General features: G+C 41.4%; 1 protein-coding gene across 1 annotated transcript in view; it reads right to left on the bottom strand.

The window, feature by feature from the left end:
* Positions 1 to 24,668, bottom strand: part of TDRD1 (tudor domain containing 1) — an 881,429-nt gene that overhangs the window by 24,112 nt on the left and 832,649 nt on the right. Inside the window, exon 24 of the mRNA XM_053692993.1 lies at positions 11,867 to 11,904. Within this exon, the coding sequence (XP_053548968.1) occupies positions 11,867 to 11,904 (38 nt within the window). The remainder of the gene's footprint in view (positions 1 to 11,866; positions 11,905 to 24,668) is intronic.

Genomic DNA, 24,668 nt, shown 5'->3' on the forward strand with positions numbered 1-24,668 from the left:
CAATGCACTGTAGCCCTTTTGCAGGCATGGGGTTAAATTATGCTCACAAGCTGGTCTAGGCATCTGAGGAGGCTATGCAGGAGACTGAAGCTTCTCTGTGTCTGATATACAGTTTGAGCAATAATATCTGTAGTTTGTGTAATATTGCTTTTACATGAGGCTCTATTTAATCAGTATTGCTTAGCTGTGTGTGTGTATATATATTGTGTGTGTGTATATATATATATATATATATATACATATACGCACATATATATATATATATGTGTGTGTGTATGTATATTTTGTGTGTGTGTGTGTGTGTGTGTCTCTAGGCTCAATGCCACACACAAGCGGTATCAAACCCGCACAGAGAAAACATTTTTTGCAAACAATGAAAAAAAATTAGAGGGAACATTGGTTGAGGCCATTCCAGGACTGCGGTGAGCTTAGAAGGATCCATGGCAAAACCCTCCTTCGAGATAACAGACAAGGAACTGGATCTGAACTTGGCCAAATTCACATTTCTCCAGTTTGGCTACCAGGGAATTGTCTCTGAGGCAAAGAAGTACCTGTCTCACATGTTTATGATGCTCCTCAAGGGTGGAGGAGAAAATAAGGATGTCATTCAGATAGACGATGACAGTGCGATTGAGGTGGTCACGGAAGACATCGTTGACAAATGCCTGGAAGACAGCAGGGGCATTACAAAGCCCAAAAGGCATTACAAGGTGTCCTTCCATTCATGCCCTGGGAATATACAGACAAAATTATATGCCCCACGTAGATCCAACTTAGTGAAGTAGCAAGCATTTTGGAGTGATTCAAAGTTCAATGATTAACGGAATAGGATAGCGATTCTTGATAGTGATGTTGTTAAGGGCTCTGTAGTAGATACAGGGTCTGAGCCCACCATCCTTCTTACTGACAAAAAAGAAGACAGCCCCGGCAGGAGAAGAGGAAGGGCTAATAAAACCTTTAGCTAGGTTCTCTTGAATATACTCCTCCATGGTCTTAGTTTCAGCTTTGGAGAGTGTTTAAGTCCTCCCTTTAGGAAGTGGGGCTCCAGGAAAGAGGTCAATCTTGCAGTCGTAAGGACGTTGAGGTGGCAGCACATCAGCTGCTTTCTTTTCAAACACATCTGTAAAATCTGCGTAAATTGAGGGAAGACTTGAAGGGGTCTGTAGGCTGGCAATGGGGATGTGGCGTAATGGAGTAACTGTACCCCAGGAAACCAACTGCCCCTCAGTCCAGTCGAACTGTGGATTGTGTATACAGAGCCAAGGAAGACCAAGGATTACTGGTTGTGCTGGAGAATGAATGACATTGAACTGCAACTGTTCGGTATGAAGAACTCCCACAGTCATGGTTAGGGGTGCTGATTCAAAATGGATTAAACCTGATCCAAGGGGAGTGCCATCCAGAGCAGGTATTTTAAGACAGTGTTTTTTCTGCAGAAGAGGTAACCCTGCTTGAATCATGAAACGGTGATCCAAAAAATTTCCAGCTGCCCCTGAATCAATAAAGGCCGGAGTGTGGACAGAATTTTGAATAAAGGAGAGGGTAACAGGTACCAGGATTCGAGAAGATTGAGGGGATTTAGTAGTGACCACGCTTAGAGGTACCCCAGTTTATCCTCTTAGCATTGGCTTTTCCCGGCAGGGTATCACAGTTCTTTGGCTGGTGTGAGTTAAAACTACAGTAGAAACACAGTCTCAATCTCCTCCTTCTCGGTCTTTCAGATTCTGTGGGTTTGAGGGAGGAGAGATCCATGGGTTCCTCTACTGAGGTAACTGGAGGTGCTGAAGGGGTAGAGGATGGTCTAGAGACCGGATGAGTAGGAAGGATTCTACGAGTTCTGTCTCTCTCAGCTTGTCTCTCCTGAAAGCGAGAGTCCAGAGTAATACAAAGTGCTATGAATTCATCCAGGGAAGTAGGGACATCACGATAGGTAAGCTCGTCCTTGATGCATTCATGCAAACCTCTCTGAAAAGGCCGCCTTTAGAGCACTGCCATCCCAACTGGTCTTGAGTGCCAAAGTGCGAAAAAGGCACCAGCATCCTTCAGGAGTTGAGCACTCTGTTCCAGAAGAGGAGAGACCCAGGCTAGGGCCTTGACTTTCAGTAAGCAAATAATAAAAGTGACCTTTGACTGATGAGACTGGAACGTGAGGGGGTCATTGCGAAACTGCAGCCTGCACTGGTTCAGGAAATCCCTAAAGTCAGTAAGTAGTACCATCATACTTGTCAGGCAATAGTATCCAGGGTATACTTCCAGAAGCTGGGGAAGGAGCTGCGGAAGTAGCAGCAGGTACTGGTTGTGTAACAACAGGAGCAGCGATCTTTTCAGAAACCAGTGAGGAGAGCAAAGCGGTTATAGCCTGTAGTTTTGAATCCACACTCTGCAATTGTGCGTTATAAGTTCTAAGCGTCAGACCCTGACGAGTAACTGCATTTGGAACCTCATTTGGGTCCATGGCCCAAGTATAATGTAATGCTTGTGGGATATTCCACTATCAGACCAAACTATATTATTGTAAGAATTCACGATTCATCACATGTGGAACCCATAACCAAAGCTGTGAAATCCACAAGACCACCATAAATCGGGCGGTACTAGGCTCTAAGTACATTTATACCAACAGCTGGCTCTGCTGAGGCACAAACATTGAAATGGTAGAATGTAGAAAAAGTATGCATAAAGGACCAAGTAAGTTGCTTTACAAATCTGGTTAAGAGAAGCATCATATCGAAATCAGCCACTGTTTTAGTAGAATGAGCAATACTATGCTCAGGGAATGACTTACCAACCACCTGATGGGCATTTTTTATCAAATCCATAAAGGGACACTGTACCCAAAATTTTTCTTTTGTAATTCAGAAAGAACATGCAATTTTAAGCAACTTTCTAATTTACTCCTATTATCATTTTTTCTTCATTCTCTTGCTATCTTTATTTGAAAAAGAAGGCATCTAAGCTTGTTTTGGGTTCAGTACTCTGGACAGCACTTTTTTATTGGTGAATGAATTTATCATCCAATCAGCAAGGACAACCCAGGTTGTTCAACAAAAATGGTCCGGGATCTAAACTTACATTTTTGTATTTCAAATAAAGATACCAAGAGAATGAAGAAAATTTGATTAAAGGAGTAAATTAGAAAGTTGCTTAAAATGTCATGCTCAATCTGAATTACGAAAGAAAAAATTTGGATACAGTGTCCCTTTAAGACAGGTTGCTAAAATAGTAGCTGTAGCTTTGTGACCCTTGCAGGGTCCAGAGAATTTACCAGTAGAAGTCTAAAAGACTGTGTAGCTTACATATAACAGAGCTGAAAGCTCAGACACACAGCAAGCTGATGAAATAGCAGCACCCTCAGGACCCAATATAGACACCAAGCAGAATTGCAGGTAAAAAAAAAAATTGATGCTTACCTGATAAATTATTGCTTTCCCGATATGGAGAGTTCACAACGTCCTCAATGACTATTGGGAATATCACTCCTGGCCAGCAGGAGGAGGCAAAGAGCACCACAGCAAAGCTGTTAAGTGTCACTCCCCTACCCATAATCCCCAGTTATTTGATCAAAAGGAAAAAAGGAATAACACAAAGGTGTAGAGGTGCCTGAGGTATAGTCAAATATAACTGGCTTAAATTAAGGATGGGGTCGTGGACTCTCCATATCCGGAAATAAATAAATTGATCAGGTAAGCAAAAATTTTGTTTTCTTTCCTAAGATATGGTGAGTCCACAACGTCATCAATTACTAGTGGGAACCAATACCCAAGCTAGAAAACACAGATGACTAGGGAGGGAGAACAAGACAGGCAGACCTAGACAGAAGGCACCCCCCCGCTTGAAGAACCTTTCTCCCAAAATTTGGAAAAAGTATGCAGAGAGGACCAAGTTGCAGCCTTGTAAATCTGTTCCACAGAAGCTTCATTTTTGAAAGTCCAAGAAGAGGAGACAGCCCTCGTGGAATGAGCTGCAATTCTCTCAGGAGGCTGCTGACCAGCAGTCTCATAAGCAAAACGAATTATACTTCTCAACCAGAGGAAAAGAAAAGTAGCAGTAGCGTTCTGACCTTTACGCTTTCCAGAGAAACAAACAGGACTGGTGAAAATCCTTAGTCGCCTGTAGGTAGAATTTTAGAGCACGCACAACATCCAAGTTGTGCATCAAACTTTCCTTATAAGAAGGATTAGGACATAGAGAAGGAACAACAATTTCCTGATTAATATTTCTATCTGAAACCACTTTAGGAAGAAAACCCAACTTAGTACGGAGAACCGCATTATGAGCATGAAAGATAAGGTAAGGCGAATCACACTGCAAAGCCGAGAGTTCAGAGACTCTCCGAGCAGAAGAGATAGCAATAAGAAACAAAACTTTAAAGAAAACAATTTAATATCTATGGAATGCAATGGCTCAAATGGAGCCTGCTGCAAAACTTTAAGAACAAGGTTAAGGCTCCAAGGAGTAGCAACAGACTTAAACACAGGTCTGAATCTCACCAGGGCCTGACAAAAAGAGAGAACATCTGGCACATCCGCCATACGCTTGTGTAACAAAATAGATGATGCAGAAATCTGACCCTTCAGAGAACTGACTGACAATCCCTTCTCCAGACATTCCTGGAGAAAGGACAAAATCCTAGGAATCCTGACCCTACTCCAAGAGAAGCCTTTGGATTCACACCAATAAAGGTATTTACACCATACCTTATGGTAAATATTTCTAGTAACAGGCTTGCAAGCCTAAATCATGTTCTAAATGACCGACTCAAAAAAACCACGCTTAGACAGAACTAAGCGTTCAATCTGCAAGCAGTCAGCTTTAGAGAAACGAGATTTGGATGAAGGAATGGACCCTGAGTTAGAAGGTCCTTCCTCAGAGGCAACCTCCAAGGTAGAAGAGATGACATCTTCACTAGGTCTGCATACCATATCCTGCGAGGCCATGCAGGAGATATTAGAATTACCAATGCTCTCTCCTGTTTGATACAAGCAATGACTCCTGGAAGGAGAGCAAATTGAGGAAACAGATATGCTAGACTGAAATCCCAAGGAACCACCAAAGCGTATAAGGGCGGCCTGCGGATCTCTTGACCTTGAACCGTACCTTGGAAGCTTGGTGTTCTGCCGAGACACCATCAAATCCAACTACGGCACCCCCATTTTAGGGTTAATCTGGAGAACACCTGCAGGTGGAGAGCCTTGAACCCGGGATGAAATGTCTGTCTGCTTAGGAAATCTGCTTCCCAGATGTCCACTCCTGGAATGTGGATGGCAGATAGACAGCAATTGTGAGCTTCCGCCCACTGAATAATCCGTGCCACCTCCTTCATGGCTAAGGAACCTCCAGTTCCTCCCTGGTGGTTGATGTAAGCCACTGAGGTGATGTCTAACTGGAACCTGATAAACCGGGCTAAAGACAACTGAGGCCAAGCCATCAGAGCATTGTAAATCGCTCTCAACTCCAAGATGTTTATGGGGAGAGCAGGCTCCTCCCGAGTCCATAGGCCCTGCGCCTTTAACGAGTACCAGACTGCTCCCCAGCCCAGCCGGCTGGCGTCCGTGGTCATAATCACTTAGGAAGGTCTCCAGAAGCATGTGCCCTGAGACAGATGATCCTGAGAGAGTCTCTTGTCAACTGATCTAGATCTATCCTCTAAGACAGATCCGAATGGTCTTCGTTCCATTGTCTGAGCATGCAGAACTGCAGAGCTCTCAAATGGAATCGAGCAAAGGGAACGATGTCCATGAAAGCGACCATCAGAGCCACTGATGGCCGAACAGTAGGCTGCAGAGAGAGGCAAGAGGAAAGAATTTTGGATTTTCTGACCTCTATTAAAAATATTTTCATAGATAGGGAATCTATTAGGATCCCTAAGAAAATTACCCTTGTAGCTGGAACAAGGAAACTCTTTTCCAGATTCACTTTCCATCCGTGGGGACATAGAAAAGACAACAAGATCTCTGTATGAGAGTCTGCTTGTTTAAAAGATGGCTCCTGAACCAATATGTCGTTCAGGTAGGGCGCTACTGCAATTCCCCGAGACCTGATCACTGCCAAGAGAGCCCCCAGAACCTTTGATAAAATACTGGGAGCTGTGGCAAGGCCAAACGGAAGAGCCACAAACTGAAAGTGTTAGTCTAGAAAGGTGAATCTCAGGAACTTGTGGATGGGAACATGAAGATATGCATCCTTTAGGTCTTTGGTCGTCATGAACTGACCCTTTTGGACCAAAGGAAAAATGGATCGAATGGTTTCCATTTTGAAGAATGGTACCCTGAGAAACTTGTTGAAACACTTTAGGTCTAGAATAGGACGAAAAGTTCGCTCTTTTTTGGAACCACAAACAGATTTGAATAGAATCCTAGACCCTGTTCCCTTACTGGAACTATCACTCCCAGGGAAGAAAGGTCCTGAACGCAATTCAAGAATGCCTCTCTCTTTTTATCTGGTCTGCAGATAATCTTGAGAGGTGGAACCTGCCCCTGGGAGGAAAAGTTTTGAATTCTATTTTGTAACCCTGAGATACTATGTCCACAGCCCAGGGATCTGGGATATCTCGTATCCATGCTTGATAAAAAAGAGAAATGCTGCCCCCCACGTGATCTGATCCCGGATCGGGGGCAAACCCTTCATGCTGATCTAGACTCAGCTGCGGGTTTCTTTGATTGCTTCCCCTTGTTCCACAACTGATTGGGTTTCCAAGAAGACATGGACTGTTCCTGCTTGGAAGAGGAATACTTTCATTTGAAGTTACAAAAGGAACGAAAGGAATTGCTCTGACGTCCTTTAGGTCTATTCTTCTTGTCTTGTGGTAGAAAAGATCCTTTTCCACCCGTAATATCAGAAATTATTTCTGCCAGACCAGGTCCAAGCAAGGTCTTACCCTCGTAAGGAAGTGCCAGAAGCTTAGACTTAGAGGTTACATCAGCTGACCAAGATTTTAGTCACAACGCCCTGCAGGCTAGGACAGAGAAGCCAGATATCTGGGCTCCCAGTTTGATAACTTGCATGGTAGCATCAGAAATAAAGAATTGGCTAGTTTGAGAGCCTTAATCCTGTCTTTGTTTTAATCTCCTCCAAAGGAGTCTCTACCAAAATCGAATCGGACAAGGCGTTGCACCAATAAGATGCCGCACTTGACACAGTGGCAATACAAACTGCAGGTTGCCATTTAAGACTTTGATGAATATATATCTTCTTTAGATAAGCCTCCAGCTCTTTTTCCATGGGATCCTTAACAGAGCAGCTATCCTCTATAGGGATCGTAGTTCTCTTAGCAAGAGTAGAAATGGCCCTTTCTACTTTAGACACTGTGCGCCATAAGTCTTTAATGGAGTCAGCGACAGGAAACATCATTTAAAGACGGAGATGGAGAGAAAGGTATCCCTGGCCTCTCCCAATACTGAGAAATAATCTCTGTTGCACGGTCTGGAACAGGAAACACCTCCGTAGGGGAAGGAACATCATAGTATTTATTAAGTTTACTAGATTTCTTAGGGTTGACCAGAACAGGAATAGTCGAGTCGTCCAAAGCAGCCAATACCTCCTTTAACAGTATCGAAGGTGTTCAGGCTTAAATCTGAAGTTTACTTCTTCAGCATCAGATAAAGGAATTATACTGTCCTAATCTGCGATCTCACCCTCAGAGGCTACCGACGTATCCTCCTCATCAGACTTATGAGAGCAACCTGTGTAGCAGTGGTTGGAACAGAAACCTTACTATCTGAATCTCTAATTTTCCTCTTGCGTTTTCCCTTTAGAATAAGAAAAGCAGAAAATACCGCAGATAATGCAGAAGATACCTGAGCAGCAATTTCTGTGGGCAAATAAACTCCTCCAGGATGCTGAGAGGAACTGGAGAGCAATGCATGTGACACCATTGAGGCTTGTGACATTAAAGGAGAAAGCTGTGGCGTTGCCTGAACAGCATCAGCCTGAGAGACATTTGGCTCAGCAGGAAAAATCTTATTTTTACACTTTAACGTCTTATAAACAATCAGAACAAAATTGCATAGGTGAAACAATTTGGGCCTCTAGACATAATAAACACTTATTAAAGGAAACAGTATGATTATCCATGCCCATAGCTTAAGAAAAATCTCCCCCCCCCCCCCAATTTTTTTTTAGAAAGACAAAATGACTACTGTCAATTTGAAAGGAGTCTGTTTTTTTAACTCCAGACTGGGGTGCCTACCGCAATCCTGAAAACAATGTGTGAAGGAGACTACTCGCAATCGACTTCACTTCAGCCAATGCGAACAAGCAAGGAACAGTGACGCCACTCAGCTCAAAAACGGAAGAGACTGAGGGTCACATGACCGGCCAGACCAGAATTGTGCATTTGCTAAAAGCGCGCTATAATAAACAGCCTAACAACCGCCTTGCCTACTTCGAATCGTAGAAACACTGCCTACTCAAAGTAAAAATGGCTCCTGGTCAGAAACTGCTTAAGAAATTTAAAAAGCGACTACCGGTCGCAACAGTGTCAAAAAGCACACATTAACATAAAGCCCCAATTTTTCCAAACGTACAAATGAATCTATTGATTTAAATAAATAAATAAATAATTTACAAGCCACTGAGAAATAATCCCTTAGGTAAGGGAAGATTACCCCTTGTCTCCACATGCAAATGTGCCTGCTTACTGGCAAATTAATCCTGCCTACAGGATTAAACATGTCCCAGAAATTATTGCAGTAATTAAAAGATTGTCTGCATTGCCAGTCTATATTACCTAGAAGACAAAAGCACTTACCTGCAATTAAGCCGTCTGGTAGGAAGACAGCTCACAAGGCATAAAAGGACATATACTCCTTACAGAGACCTGTAGAAAAAGAAAGGACAGAGTAATACTACTCTGGCTTTCTATACCATGGGCAGCAAATATGTTAGAAAACCAAGCAAAAACTACCTCACAACTTTCTAACTGCTTTAAAGCCACCACTACCCTACTGAAGAGATTAACGTGGACTACGACTAGACCCAAAAATCTTGCTTGTAGCAAAGAAATCCAATTTTCTTCAAACACCAAAACTTCACCTCCTCCATTGACAGAGGCAAAGAGAATGCCTGGGGATTATGGGTAGGGGAGTGACACTTAACAGCTTTGCTGTGGTGCTCTTTGCCTCCTCCTGCTGGCCAGGAGTGATATTCTCACTAGTAATTGATGACGTTGTGGACTCTCCATATCTTAGGAAAGAAATACTATGTTTGATACAGATTAGAGCCTAGACAAAAGTCTGTATATCTGGAAGTTTAGCAAACTTCCTATGAAACAGCACAGGCCAGAAAGAAATCTGACCCAAAATATGTGGCAAATAAACCTCTCTCCAGACCTTCATAGAAAAACCCAGATTTCTAAGACTTCAAACGGCCAGATATGTTCTTTAGACCTGACCAACTTTCAGACAAACTTCTTTCGACAAAAATGATGGATTCAATCACCAGGACATCAAAGCTAGTTTGAAGATCTTGATAAAAGAAAGGACCCTGAGATAGAAAGTCTCTCCTGAAAGGAAGACATCATGGCTGGTAAGAGGACATCTGACCTAGGTCCACATACCAAGTTCTGTAAAAACAGAGCAGTTAAAATCACTGCCATCTCGTACTACTTGATTTTGGCTATCACTATGGTAGCAACAAAAAATGTGGACAATCAGCTTGAATTAGAAAGTCACCACTAAAACACCCTCCAGGATCGCCTGGGGATCTGTGGCAATAGAAAGAAACCTTGTGGTTTAAATGAGAGGCCGTTAGATTTGGAAGACAGTGACTGAGGAATTCTACCACCTAATTGTTGTGTACACATATATATGGCAGTACAATGGGTCATACTGAATATGCTACGTCAGTTAATTAAATTTATGCCCTACTTGATCTGTCCCTATCAACCGTAAGTGCTACTACTGTGAAGTTGAAACACCTAGGAGCAACAGCTGCGCAGCCACAAAATAACAGACTCAACAAAGTGGGACCACCAATTGCTGAAGCGTATAAAAAAAGTCACGTATTTGTTGCATCACTCACTACAGTTCCAAGTTGCTTCTGGTAGCAACATCAGATCAAGAATGATGAATTGGGAGCTCCATAAAAAGAGGTTTAAATAATCGAGTAGCTGTACACAAGCGCATCAGTTGGAGTGGTGTAAAGCACGTCACCACTGGAACTGTGTTCTCTGGAGTGACAAATCACACTTTACTATCTGGCAATCTGAATAATTTGACTGTGGCAGATGCCAGGAGAATGCTTCCTACCAAAATGCATAGTGCCTACTATAAACATTGGTGGACGCAGGCTTTGGCCTACCTCCTTTAGTTTGAGTAAAGGGTCATGTTGATGCTACAGGATAAAAATAAATTTTAGCCAACTTAATGCTTCCAACTTTGTGTGAATAGTTTGGGGAAGGTCCATTCCTGTTCCAGCAAAAGGATGAGTTTGGTGAGGAGAAAGTCGAGTGAATTGCACATAGCCCTGACCTCAAACCCACTGAACAGCTTTGGAATGGATAGGAATGAAAATTGAGAGTCAGACCTTATCTAACATCAGTGCTTGACAACTCTTTTTTAAGAATAGTTGTTATAGTTATCACTAGGTGTCACTATAGGTTTTTCTTATTATGTTCTATATAGATATTGAGTAAACCCTAGGTATATTGTCCCTGTGTTTCGTTTTGAATGGAATGTTTGTACATTATGTTCAGGACCTGACTAAAGGCTGTTTACCCAAAACAGTCTGCATTTTTGTCTCCTCTTTTTTTGTGAAATCTGAAGAGCTTCAGCACTGGATTATGCCAAAAAGCCTGTGCAATTTAGTCACAAATATACTTGTCCATGGTTAATTTAAAGAGTAAATAAGATGTTTGATGCACATAATAGGGACATTTTTAAGTTCATAATTTTTACATGTGGAAGTGAATTAATTGCTTTTAATTGAGTTTTAGGTTCACGCTCCTTGTAAGGACTATAGATATCCTTCAACTGTAGCAAAGCAAGATTTTTTGTATTACTTACTCCTTTTTAAAAAACAACAACATTTTTTTAAAACACACTATTATATTTGCATGGCAGATCATTTAACTTTTTCATTTTCTTTGAATTCATAGCTTTAAGAATCTCACAAAACTCGAAAATGGTAACAATTAATCAGTGGTGTGTGGTTTGAATACCCAGGACAATTCTGTTCTATAAAGGGAGAGTAAAACGTAAATGCTCTAATGGGCTATTGCACACTACTGCTTGCATATAATTGTTTAATCCCTGCAAAGTTAAAGATTAGTTTAAAGAAAGCTCCAATGCAGAAATAAACTACTGCGAGCTAGCTGAACACATCCAGAGAGCCAATAACAAGAGGCATATGTGTGTGGCCACCAATTGGCAGCTAACCTTCAGTAGTGCAATGTTGTTCCTGAGCCAACCTAGGGTATATGTTTTCCCACAAAATTACGAGAATTAAGTACTTTTGGTAATGGAAGTAAATTAAAAACTGCAAGCCATTTCTCTAAACCATAAACTGTTCATTTCATTTTCACTTTCATGTCCCTTAGAGCAAGTTATTTTAAACAACTTTCTAATTTACTTCTATTATCATTTTTCTTTGTTCACTTGGTGTCTTTTGTTGAAATGCAGGGATGTAAAGCTCAGGAGCACGAATATATCTTGAGTACTATATGGCAGCTGTTTTGCAAGGATGTTATCCATTGGCAAGAGCACTAGATGGCAGCCATATTTCCTGTCATTTAGTGCTCCAGATGCCTACCTAGATACCCAGAACAAGGTAAATTTGATAATAGAAGTAAATTGGTAACTTTTGTAAACTGTTATGTTCTGTCAGAATCACAAATTGTGTTTCATGCCCTTTAAAGTTATTTACTTACTCGTGTTTTGAGGTCTTGGCAGCAGCAATGACCTTTATCTAAAAAAAAAACCAAATGATATATGAGAATTACAAAGAAACTGGTTTTATATTTTTTATTGTACTTTTCATACATGTAAACTATTTAGCTTTTTCATACATTCTGATTTAGAAAATATGGCAATTTTGTACATAGAAAGATTTTTAATTTTATAAAAAACAGAATTTATGTTTACCTGATAAATTACTTTCTCCAACGGTGTGTCCGGTCCACGGCGTCATCCTTACTTGTGGGATATTCTCTTCCCCAACAGGAAATGGCAAAGAGCCCAGCAAAGCTGGTCACATGATCCCTCCTAGGCTCCGCCTTCCCCAGTCATTCGACCGACGTAAAGGAGGAATATTTGCACAGGAGAAATCATATGATACCGTGGTGACTGTAGTTAAAGAAAATAAATTATCAGACCTGATTAAAAAACCAGGGCGGGCCGTGGACCGGACACACCGTTGGAGAAAGTAATTTATCAGGTAAACATAAATTCTGTTTTCTCCAACATAGGTGTGTCCGGTCCACGGCGTCATCCTTACTTGTGGGAACCAATACCAAAGCTTTAGGACACGGATGAAGGGAGGGAGCAAATCAGGTCACCTAAATGGAAGGCACCACGGCTTGCAAAACCTTTCTCCCAAAAATAGCCTCAGAAGAAGCAAAAGTATCAAACTTGTAAAATTTGGTAAAAGTGTGCAGTGAAGACCAAGTCGCTGCCTTACATATCTGATCAACAGAAGCCTCGTTCTTGAAGGCCCATGTGGAAGCCACAGCCCTAGTGGAATGAGCTGTGATTCTTTCAGGAGGCTGCCGTCCGGCAGTCTCATAAGCCAATCTGATGATGCTTTTAATCCAAAAAGAGAGAGAGGTAGAAGTTGCTTTTTGACCTCTCCTTTTACCAGAATAAACAACAAACAAGGAAGATGTTTGTCTAAAATCCTTTGTAGCATCTAAATAGAATTTTAGAGCGCGAACAACATCCAAATTGTGCAACAAACGTTCCTTCTTTGAAACTGGATTCGGACACAAAGAAGGCACGACTATCTCCTGGTTAATGTTTTTGTTAGAAACAACTTTCGGAAGAAAACCAGGTTTAGTACGTAAAACCACCTTATCTGCATGGAACACCAGATAAGGAGGAGAACACTGCAGAGCAGATAATTCTGAAACTCTTCTAGCAGAAGAAATTGCAACCAAAAACAAAACTTTCCAAGATAATAACTTAATATCAACGGAATGTAAGGGTTCAAACGGAACCCCCTGAAGAACTGAAAGAACTAAATTGAGACTCCAAGGAGGAGTCAAAGGCTTGTAAACAGGCTTGATTCTAACCAGAGCCTGAACAAAGGCTTGAACATCTGGCACAGCTGCCAGCTTTTTGTGAAGTAACACAGACAAGGCAAAAATCTGTCCCTTCAAGGAACTTGCAGATAATCCTTTCTCCAATCCTTCTTGAAGAAAGGATAGAATCTTAGGAATTTTTACCTTGTCCCAAGGGAATCCTTTAGATTCACACCAACAGATATATTTTTTCCATATTTTGTGGTAAATTTTTCTAGTTACAGGCTTTCTGGCCTGAACAAGAGTATCAATAACAGAATCTGAGAACCCTCGCTTTGATAAGATCAAGCGTTCAATCTCCAAGCAGTCAGTTGGAGTGAAACCAGATTCGGATGTTCGAACGGACCCTGAACAAGAAGGTCTCGTCTCAAAGGTAGCTTCCATGGTGGAGCCGATGACATATTCACCAGGTCTGCATACCAAGTCCTGCGTGGCCACGCAGGAGCTATCAAGATCACCGATGCCCTCTCCTGATTGATCCTGGCTACCAGCCTGGGGATGAGAGGAAACGGCGGGAATACATAAGCTAGTTTGAAGGTCCAAGGTGCTACTAGTGCATCTACTAGAGTCGCCTTGGGATCCCTGGATCTGGACCCGTAGCAAGGAACCTTGAAGTTCTGACGAGAGGCCATCAGATCCATGTCTGGAATGCCCCACAGTTGAGTAATGTGGGCAAAGATTTCCGGATGGAGTTCCCACTCCCCCGGATGTAATGTCTGACGACTCAGAAAATCCGCTTCCCAATTTTCCACTCCTGGGATGTGGATTGCAGACAAGTGGCAGGAGTGAGTCTCCGCCCATTGAATGATTTTGGTCACTTCTTCCATCGCCAGGGAACCCCTTGTTCCCCCCTGATGGTTGATGTACGCAACAGTCGTCATGTTGTCTGATTGAAACCGTATGAACTTGGCCTTTGCTAGCTGAGGCCAAGCCTTGAGAGCATTGAGTATCGCTCTCAGTTCCAGAATATTTATCGGTAGAAGAGATTCTTCCCGAGACCAAAGACCCTGAGCTTTCAGGGGTCCCCAGACCGCGCCCCAGCCCATCAGACTGGCGTCGGTCGTGACAATGACCCACTCTGGTCTGCGGAAGCTCATCCCCTGTGACAGATTGTCCAGGGACAGCCACCAACGGAGTGAATCTCTGGTCCTCTGATTTACTTGTATCGTCGGAGACAAGTCTGTATAGTCCCCATTCCACTGACTGAGCATGCACAGTTGTAATGGTCTTAGATGAATGCGCGCAAAAGGAACTATGTCCATTGCCGCTACCATCAAACCTATTACTTCCATGCACTGCGCTATGGAAGGAAGAGGAACGGAATGAAGTATTTGACAAGAGTTTAGAAGTTTTGTTTTTCTGGCCTCTGTCAGAAAAATCCTCATTTCTAAGGAGTCTATTATTGTTCCCAAGAAGGGAACCCTCGTTGACGGAGATAGAGAACTCTTTTCTACGTTCACTTTCCACCCGTGAGATCTGAGAAAGGCCAGGACAATGTCCGTGTGAGCCTTTGCTAGAGGAAGGGACGACGCTTGAATCAGAATGTCGTCCAAGTAAGGTACTACTGCAATGCCCCTTGGTCTTAGCACCGCTAGAAGGGACCCTAGTACCTTTGTGAAAATCCTTGGAGCAGTGGCTAATCCGAACGGAAGTGCCACGAACTGGTAATGCTTGTCCAGGAATGCGAACCTTAGGAACCGATGATGTTCCCTGTGGATAGGAATATGTAGATACGCATCCTTTAAATCCACCGTGGTCATGAATTGACCTTCCTGGATGGAAGGAAGAATTGTTCGAATGGTTTCCATTTTGAACGATGGAACCTTGAGAAACTTGTTTAGGATCTTGAGATCTAAGATTGGTCTGAACGTTCCCTCTTTTTGGGAACTACGAACAGATTGGAGTAGAACCCCATCCCTTGTTCTCCTAATGGAACAGGATGAATCACTCCCATTTTTAACAGGTCTTCTACACAATGTAAGAATGCCTGTTTTTTTATGCGGTCTGAAGACAATTGAGACCTGTGGAACCTCCCCCTTGGGGGAAGCCCTTTGAATTCCAGAAGATAACCTTGGGAGACTATTTCTAGCGCCCAAGGATCCAGAACATCTCTTGCCCAAGCCTGAGCGAAGAGAGAGAGTCTGCCCCCCACCAGATCCGGTCCCGGATCGGGGGCCAACATCTCATGCTGTCTTGGTAGCAGTGGCAGGTTTCTTGGCCTGCTTCCCCTTGTTCCAGCCTTGCATTGGTCTCCAGGCTGGCTTGGCTTGAGAAGTATTACCCTCTTGCTTAGAGGACGTAGCACTTGGGGCTGGTCCGTTTCTGCGAAAGGGACGAAAATTAGGTTTATTTTTGGCCTTGAAAGACCTATCCTGAGGAAGGGCGTGGCCCTTGCCCCCAGTGATATCAGAGATAATCTCTTTCAAGTCAGGGCCAAACAGCGTTTTCCCCTTGAAAGGAATGTTAAGCAATTTGTTCTTGGAAGACGCATCCGCTGACCAAGATTTTAACCAAAGCGCTCTGCGCGCCACAATAGCAAACCCAGAATTTTTCGCCGCTAACCTAGCCAATTGCAAAGTGGCGTCTAGGGTGAAAGAATTAGCCAATTTGAGAGCACGGATTCTGTCCATAATCTCCTCATAAGAAGGAGAATTACTAGTGATCGCCTTTTCTAGCTCATCGAACCAGAAACACGCGGCTGTAGTGACAGGGACAATGCATGAAATTGGTTGTAGAAGGTAACCTTGCTGAACAAACATCTTTTTAAGCAAACCTTCTAATTTTTTATCCATAGCATCTTTGAAAGCACAACTATCTTCTATGGGTATAGTGGTGCGTTTGTTTAGAGTAGAAACCGCCCCCTCGACCTTGGGGGACTGTCTGCCATAAGTCCTTTCTGGGGTCGACCATAGGAAACAATTTTTTAAATATGGGGGGAGGGACGAAAGGTATACCGGGCCTTTCCCATTCTTTATTTACAATGTCCGCCACCCGCTTGGGTATAGGAAAAGCTTCGGGGGGGCCCCGGGACCTCTAGGAACTTGTCCATTTTACATAGTTTCTCTGGGATGACCAAATTCTCACAATCATCCAGAGTGGATAACACCTCCTTAAGCAGAGCGCGGAGATGTTCCAACTTAAATTTAAATGTAATCACATCAGGTTCAGCTTGTTGAGAAATTTTCCCTGAATCTGAAATTTCTCCCTCAGACAAAACCTCCCTGGCCCCCTCAGACTGGTGTAGGGGCCTTTCAGAAACAATATCATCAGCGTCCTCATGCTCTTCAGTATTTTCTAAAACAGAGCAGTCGCGCTTTCGCTGATAAGTGGGCATTTTGGCTAAAATGTTTTTGATAGAATTATCCATTACAGCCGTTAATTGTTGCATAGTAAGGAGTATTGGCGCGCTAGATGTACTAGGGGCCTCTTGTGTGGGCAAGACTGGTGTAGACGAAGGAGGGGATGATGCAGTACCATGCTTACTCCCCTCACTTGAGGAATCATCTTGGGCATCATTTTCTCTAAATTTTGTGTCACATAAATCACATCTATTTAAATGAGAAGGGACCTTGGCTTCCCCACATTCAGAACACAGTCTATCTGGCAGTTCAGACATGTTAAACAGGCATAAACTTGATAACAAAGTACAAAAAACGTTTTAAAATAAAACCGTTACTGTCACTTTAAATTTTAAACTGAACACACTTTATTACTGCAATTGCGAAAAAGTATGAAGGAATTGTTCAAAATTCACCAAAATTTCACCACAGTGTCTTAAAGCCTTAAAAGTATTGCACACCAAATTTGGAAGCTTTAACCCTTAAAATAACGGAACCGGAGCCGTTTTTATATTTAACCCCTTTACAGTCCCTGGTATCTGCTTTGCTGAGACCCAACCAAGCCCAAAGGGGGAATACGATACCAAATGACGCCTTCAGAAAGTCTTTTCTATGTATCAGAGCTCCTCACACATGCATCTGCATGTCATGCTTCTCAAAAACAAGTGCGCAATACAGGCGCGAAAATGAGACTCTGCCTATGATTAGGGAAAGCCCCTAGAGAATAAGGTGTCCAATACAGTGCCTGCCGGTTATTTTACAAAATTCCCAAGATTAAAATAATTCCTCAAGGCTATGGAGTATAAAATATGTTTATATATAAATCGATTTAGCCCAGAAAATGTCTACAGTCTTAAAAAGCCCTTGTGAAGCCCTTATTTACTGTCTGTAATAAAATGGCTTACCGGATCCCATAGGGAAAATGACAGCTTCCAGCATTACATCGTCTTGTTAGAATGTGTCATACCTCAAGCAGCAAAAGTCTGCTCACTGTTCCCCCAACTGAAGTTAATTCCTCTCAACAGTCCTGTGTGGAACAGCCATCGATTTTAGTAACGGTTGCTAAAATCATTTTCCTCTTACAAACAGAAATCTTCATCTCTTTTCTGTTTCAGAGTAAATAGTACATACCAGCACTATTTTAAAATAACAAACTCTTGATTGAATAATAAAAACTACAGTTAAACACTAAAAAACTCTAAGCCATCTCCGTGGAGATGTTGCCTGTACAACGGCAAAGAGAATGACTGGGGAAGGCGGAGCCTAGGAGGGATCATGTGACCAGCTTTGCTGGGCTCTTTGCCATTTCCTGTTGGGGAAGAGAATATCCCACAAGTAAGGATGACGCCGTGGACCGGACACACCTATGTTGGAGAAACAAAATCCATGCTTACCTAATTAATTTCTTTCATGGTTGTGAGAGTCCACAAGCCATTATGCACTTCCTAGCCACTAGGAGGAGGTAAAGATCTCTTAAAACTTTCTAGAGTACTTCATTCCTCCTACCTCACTGGTATGTAAGTTGTACGTATAGCCAAGCAAGAAAAATAGCAAAGAAAAGGTAGGAAAGGACAAAGCAGGTAAAACAGAGGTGCAAAATGGTGCTGTCTCCAAAATGTAAAAATGTATATATGAACAAAATTGGGTGGGGCTCGTGATCTCTCACCACCATGAAATTAATTTATAAGGAAAGCATTCATAAATGTTTTCTTTCATAAGGTGGTGAGAGTCCACAATCCATTATGCATTGGAACTAATACCCAATCTGTGGCGTCCACGGGTAATGTTAGGCGGGACAAAATATTGTGAAAAAAGTCAGGCACAAAGGTTGCTACTGAAGAAGTAAAAACATCAAAATAGTAAATTCTACTAAAAGTATGCAAGGATGACCATGTTGTAGACCTGAAACCTGTTCAATAAAAACCTAATTTTTGAAAGCCCAGGAAGTCTGGTAGAGGAAGGAGTGTACCTAATCTAATACACCTTTTTTCCATAACCTTGGTGTGGTCAGTTGTGAGAAGACCACACTAGTGAAAGAAGGCTACATCTGGAGTGAGGTACACTGTTCTACACGCCTTCCTTTATCTGATTATTTTTCTCACTATACTGAACAGTAACCCTCACAGCTATCAGACACCAGTACACTAAGTATTCTCTTATTATTAAAAAGAACAGTTATACTTCTAAATAATTTTTAATTTATAATGGAACTGTTTAAGACAAGGGAAAATTTAGGTCTGATTATAGAGGATTCAAATCAACAGAATTTAAGACAAAAAGAGGAAGAACAACCTATTTCAATAGAAAATCTTGAAAAACTTATCAAAAGAATTAAAAATTAGAACTGAGTTAAAGTTTATGGAGAAATATTTCAATGAAAAAATGGTACCAAGAGGATTAAGGCTAAAAAAGGATTGTACCTTTGAGCTTAAACAAAATCTAAATGATGAATGGTATGAAGTTTTAGCAGATGCCTCTTTAAAACTGATTAAAATAATTATTAAAGCAAGAAAAGAAACAATAGGATAAATAAATGAAGAGATTAATAAACAAAAGACTATTCTAGAAACAAAAAGGAGGGATATGATAAAGATAGACAAAAAGAGATAAGCTCAAGGTTGGAAGATTTAAATAGAGACATCTTATATACCCAATGGAAAAAATATGAGAGAGACCAGGAAGATTACGAAATGAAAAATTCAGAAATCAATACAAATATGACGGAGAATAATAATAGAATATTCAGCAAAAGAAGAGATAATAAACAAATATCAGAGACAGAGGAACAAGAGAGATCAGAAATAAAGAGAATTAAAACACACTTTTAATGAGGAACATACAAATCTCAGACCCAATATGGGGAATAATAGACATTTTAGGAGTAAAAATGATGAATATAGACAAAACAGACCATACATACCTAATGGATACAGGAATAATGACAATTATAATGCCAACATATATGGTAGACATGAGAATTACAGAAAGAACAACTACCATAGACAATAACAAAACTTGCGTGATGGGAGGAACAATTATCATAGACAACACTACAATTTCTATGACAGGAGCTATGATAGAAGAGAAAGAGATGGCAGAAATAATTATAACTATGGGACAAATAGACATGGAGGATTTTATGGTAAGGATACTAATTATTATGGCAACTATGAAGGAAGAGAAAGATATGAAAATAGGAGATTCGACAGAGACTATGATGGTAGGATCAGATATGAGAATAGAGGATGGTATGACAGAGAAAGAGATAATGAATATCAGAGAAACAAAACAGAACAAGAAAGAGATGGGGGCTACCAGAGAAATAAAACAGAACAAAAAGAAAGAAAGAAAGAAAGAGGGTAATAAACAGGAACAAGGATTTACAATTACCAATAGATATGATTGTCTGACGGATCTGAGGGAAGAACCTGAGATAACAGACAACTCATATAATACACCAGGTCCTTCAAAGGATTTTTTAGACAGAGGCAACGAAAGATCAAACGAGCCCCCGAAAGGGAAAAGAAGAAGAGAGGGAATAGAGGAGGAAGGAAAAAACTAAATAGACGACTGATTGAAACAAAAGAGCCTAAAAAAATCAGGGATCTTTAATTTAAGTGGTTCTACACTATCCCAAGATGAAGAGAAAGTCCTCAGTAAAGGGTTATCATTTGCTCCAACTACAAAATTAAATAAGTTCGAACATTTGATTCATATTAATCAATTTATTAGGAAAGTGACTCTAAAAAATAATTTTACAAAAAACCTGATTTTAAGAAATAGTGAGGAGCCCAATCAGTATATATACACCGGCTTAAAAACAAAGTCCACATTCTTTCCTACACAAGAAAAGAGTAATTTCATTGAATCATTTGAAAAGTCAGTAAAACTAGATCTGGATGAACTAAATACTGAGAAAACTAAAAACATTAATTGGAACCTTACCAAGAAAGAAAAAGAAGCCCTTAAAAATTTACAATCAAGAAAAGATATAATAATAAAACAGGCCGACAAAGGTGGGGGAACAGTGATTATGAGTAACAGTAATTATTTAAAAGAAGCCCACAAACTATTGGATGATGTGATAACTTACAAAAAACTAAAGAATGATCCAGGGGATACATTTTACACATAACTAAAAGAAAAACTTGATGAGGCAATGAAGGCAAAACTAATAAATAATTCCGAATACACATTTCTTTTAAATAGACATTTTAGAACCCCAATATTTTACTTTTTACCTAAAGTGCATAAAGACCCTGTAAATCCCCCCGGACGCCCGATAATTTCGGGGATAGATTCTATTACTTCGAATCTATCCCAGTACGTTGACTTTTTCCTACAAAATTACGTAAAAAAGCTACCATCTTATTTAAGAAACAGTCCTAAAAGACAAAAGACGAGAGGCGCTCTTGGTGCAGCAAATTCCAAACAGAGACAAACTACGAATACACAATATGTTCCAGGTACTCACAAGCAAAGTTGCACAAGCAGTGCAATATCGTGCAGGCCGAAACTTCTGAGCCGTTCGGCTGACTCACAGTGGCTGAAACAGATGGTATCCAAAATGAGGCTCCAATCCTGATACTAATCACCTCTCAGGAACGCCAACAGGAACCGATCAGCACTGTAGATATCCGGCACTTGGCTCAGAGCCCAACCAGGTGGTTCACTCCAACAACGGGAAATAATAACAAGTCCAGAGCAAGACTTTTTAATGGTGCTTACAATCTTATTTATCAGATTCCACTCACTATCTGAATACTATCAAAAATATAAAATGGGATGATAATATGACACTTGTCACGTGTGATGTCAATGCAATCTATACTAGCATCGATCACAAATTAGGACTACAGGCTGTTAACAATTTTCTGAAAAATGATAAGAATATGAAGAAACACAGACTAATTTTCTTCTAGACTGCATAAACTTTATACTTACAAAAAAATACTTCCGCTTCAAAGATGCCTTCTATCTACAAATAAAGGGAACAGCTATGGGCACAAGGTTTGCACCCAGTTATGCAAATCTCTTCATGGGAATGTTGGAAGAAGATTTGATTCAAACTTCCCCTTGGGGTGCGAACCTTGTGCTCTACAAAAGGTATATAGATGACCTTTTATTATATGGAAAGGTGATATTGAACTCTTAGAGCTGTTTTTTCAAGATTTAAATGACAATAAATATGGTTTATCTTTCACACATGAATACAGTAAACAGAGTATAAGCTATTTAGATATTAAATTGGAAAACATAATTTATGCTTACCTGATAAATTTATTTCTCTTGTAGTGTATCCATTCCACGGATCATCCATTACTTATGGGATATTCTCCTTCCCAACAGGAAGTTGCAAGAGGATCACCCACAGCAGAGCTGCTATATAGCTCCTCCCCTAACAGCCATATCCAGTCATTCGACCGAAACAAACAGAGAAAGGAGAAACCATAGGGTGCAGTGGTGACTGTAGTTTAATTAAATTTTAGACCTGCCTTAAAATGACAGGGCGGGCCGTGGACTGGATACACTACAAGAGAAATAAATTTATCAGGTAAGCATAAATTATGTTTTCTCTTGTTAAGTGTATCCAGTCCACGGATCATCCATTACTTATGGGATACCAATACCAAAGCTAAAGTACACGGATGATGGGAGGGACAAGGCAGGGATTAAGCGGAAGGAACCACTGCCTGAAGAACCTTTCTCTCCAAAAACAGCCTCCGAAGAAGCAAAAGTATCAAATTTGTAAAATTTTTGAAAAAGTGTGAAGCGAAGACCAAGTCGCGGCCTTGCAAATCTGTTCAACAGAGGCCTCATTTTTAAAGGCCCAAGTGGAAGCCACAGCTCTAGTAGAATGAGCTGTAATCCTTTCAGGGGGCTGCTGTCCAGCAGTCTCATAGGCTAGGCGTATAATACTCCGAAGCCAAAAGGAAAACAGAATTTATGCTTACCTGATAAATTACTTTCTCCAACGGTGTGTCCGGTCCACGGCGTCATCCTTACTTGTGGGATATTCTCTTCCCCAACAGGAAATGGCAAAGAGCCCAGCAAAGCTGGCCACATGATCCCTCCTAGGCTCCGCCTACCCCAGTCATTCGACCGACGTAAAGGAGGAATATGCATAGGAGAAATCATATGATACCGTGGTGACTGTAGTTAGAGAAAATAATTCATCAGACCTGATTAAAAAAACCAGGGCGGGCCGTGGACCGGACACACCGCTGGAGAAAGTAATTTATCAGGTAAGCATAAATTCTGTTTTCTCCAACATAGGTGTGTCCGGTCCACGGCGTCATCCTTACTTGTGGGAACCAATACCAAAGCTTTAGGACACGGATGATGGGAGGGAGCAAATCAGGTCACCTTGATGGAAGGCACCACGGCTTGCAAAACCTTTCTCCCAAAAATAGCCTCAGAAGAAGCAAAAGATTAAATTTGTAAAATTTGGTAAAAGTGTGCAGTGAAGAACCAAGTCGCTGCCTTACACATCTGATCAACAGAAGCCTCGTTCTTGAAGGCCCATGTGGAAGCCACAGCCCTAGTGGAGTGAGCTGTGATTCTTTCAGGATGCTGCCGTCCGGCAGTCTCATAAGCCAATCGGATGATGCTTTTAAGCCAAAAAGAGAGAGAGGTAGAAGTTGCTTTTTGACCTCTCCTTTTACCTGAATAAACAACAAACAAAGAAGATGTTTGTCTGAAATCCTTTGTAGCCTCTAAATAGAATTTTAGAGCACGAACTACATCCAAATTGTGTAACAAACGTTCCTTCTTTGAAACTGGATTCGGACACAAAGAAGGCACAACTATCTCCTGGTTAATATTTTTGTTAGAAACAACTTTCGGAAGAAAACCAGGTTTAGTACGCAAAACCACCTTATCTGCATGGAACACCAGATAAGGAGGAGAACACTGCAGAGCAGATAACTCTGAAACTCTTCTAGCAGAAGAAATTGCAACCAAAAACAAAACTTTCCAAGATAGTAACTTAATATCTACGGAATGTAAGGGTTCAAACGGAACCCCTTGAAGAACTGAAAGAACTAAATTGAGACTCCAAGGAGGAGTCAAAGGTTTGTAAACAGGCTTGATTCTAACCAGAGCCTGAACAAAAGCTTGAACATCTGGCACAGCCGCCAGCTTTTTGTGAAGTAAGACAGATAAAGCAGAAATCTGTCCCTTCAAAGAACTTGCAGATAATCCTTTCTCCAAACCTTCTTGTAGAAAGGATAGAATCTTAAGAATTTTTATCTTGTTCCATGGGAATCCTTTAGATTCACACCAACAGATATATTTTTTCCATATTTTATGGTAAATTTTCCTAGTTACAGGCTTTCTAGCCTGAATAAGAGTATCAATGACAGAATCTGAAAAACCACGCTTTGATAAGATCAAGCGTTCAATCTCCAAGCAGTCAGTTGGAGTGAAGCCAGATTCGGATGTTCGAACGGACCTTGAACAAGAAGGTCCTGTCTCAAAGGTAGCTTCCATGGTGGAGCCGATGACATATTCACCAGGTCTGCATACCAAGTCCTGCGTGGCCACGCAGGAGCTATCAAGATCACCGAAGCCCTCTCCTGATTGATCCTGGCTACCAGCCTGGGAATGAGAGGAAACGGTGGGAATACATAAGCTAGGTTGAAGGTCCAAGGGGCTACTAGTGCATCTACTAGAGTCGCCTTGGGATCCCTGGATCTGGACCCGTAGCAAGGAACCTTGAAGTTCTGACGAGACGCCATCAGATCCATGTCTGGAATGCCCCATAATTGAGTTATTTGGGCAAAGATTTCCGGATGGAGTTCCCACTCCCCCGGATGGAATGTCTGACGACTCAGAAAATCCGCTTCCCAATTTTCCACTCCTGGGATGTGGATCGCAGACAAGTGGCAGGAGTGATCCTCCGCCCATTGAATTATTTTGGTCACTTCTTTCATCGCCAGGGAACTCCTTGTTCCCCCCTGATGATTGATATATGCAACAGTCGTCATGTTGTCTGATTGAAACCTTATGAATTTGGCCTTTGCTAGTTGAGGCCAAGCTTTGAGAGTATTGAATATCGCTCTCAGCTCCAGAATGTTTATCGGGAGAAGAGATTC

This window comes from Bombina bombina, chromosome 9, assembly GCF_027579735.1.
Source record: "Bombina bombina isolate aBomBom1 chromosome 9, aBomBom1.pri, whole genome shotgun sequence".
Lineage (NCBI taxonomy): Eukaryota > Metazoa > Chordata > Amphibia > Anura > Bombinatoridae > Bombina > Bombina bombina.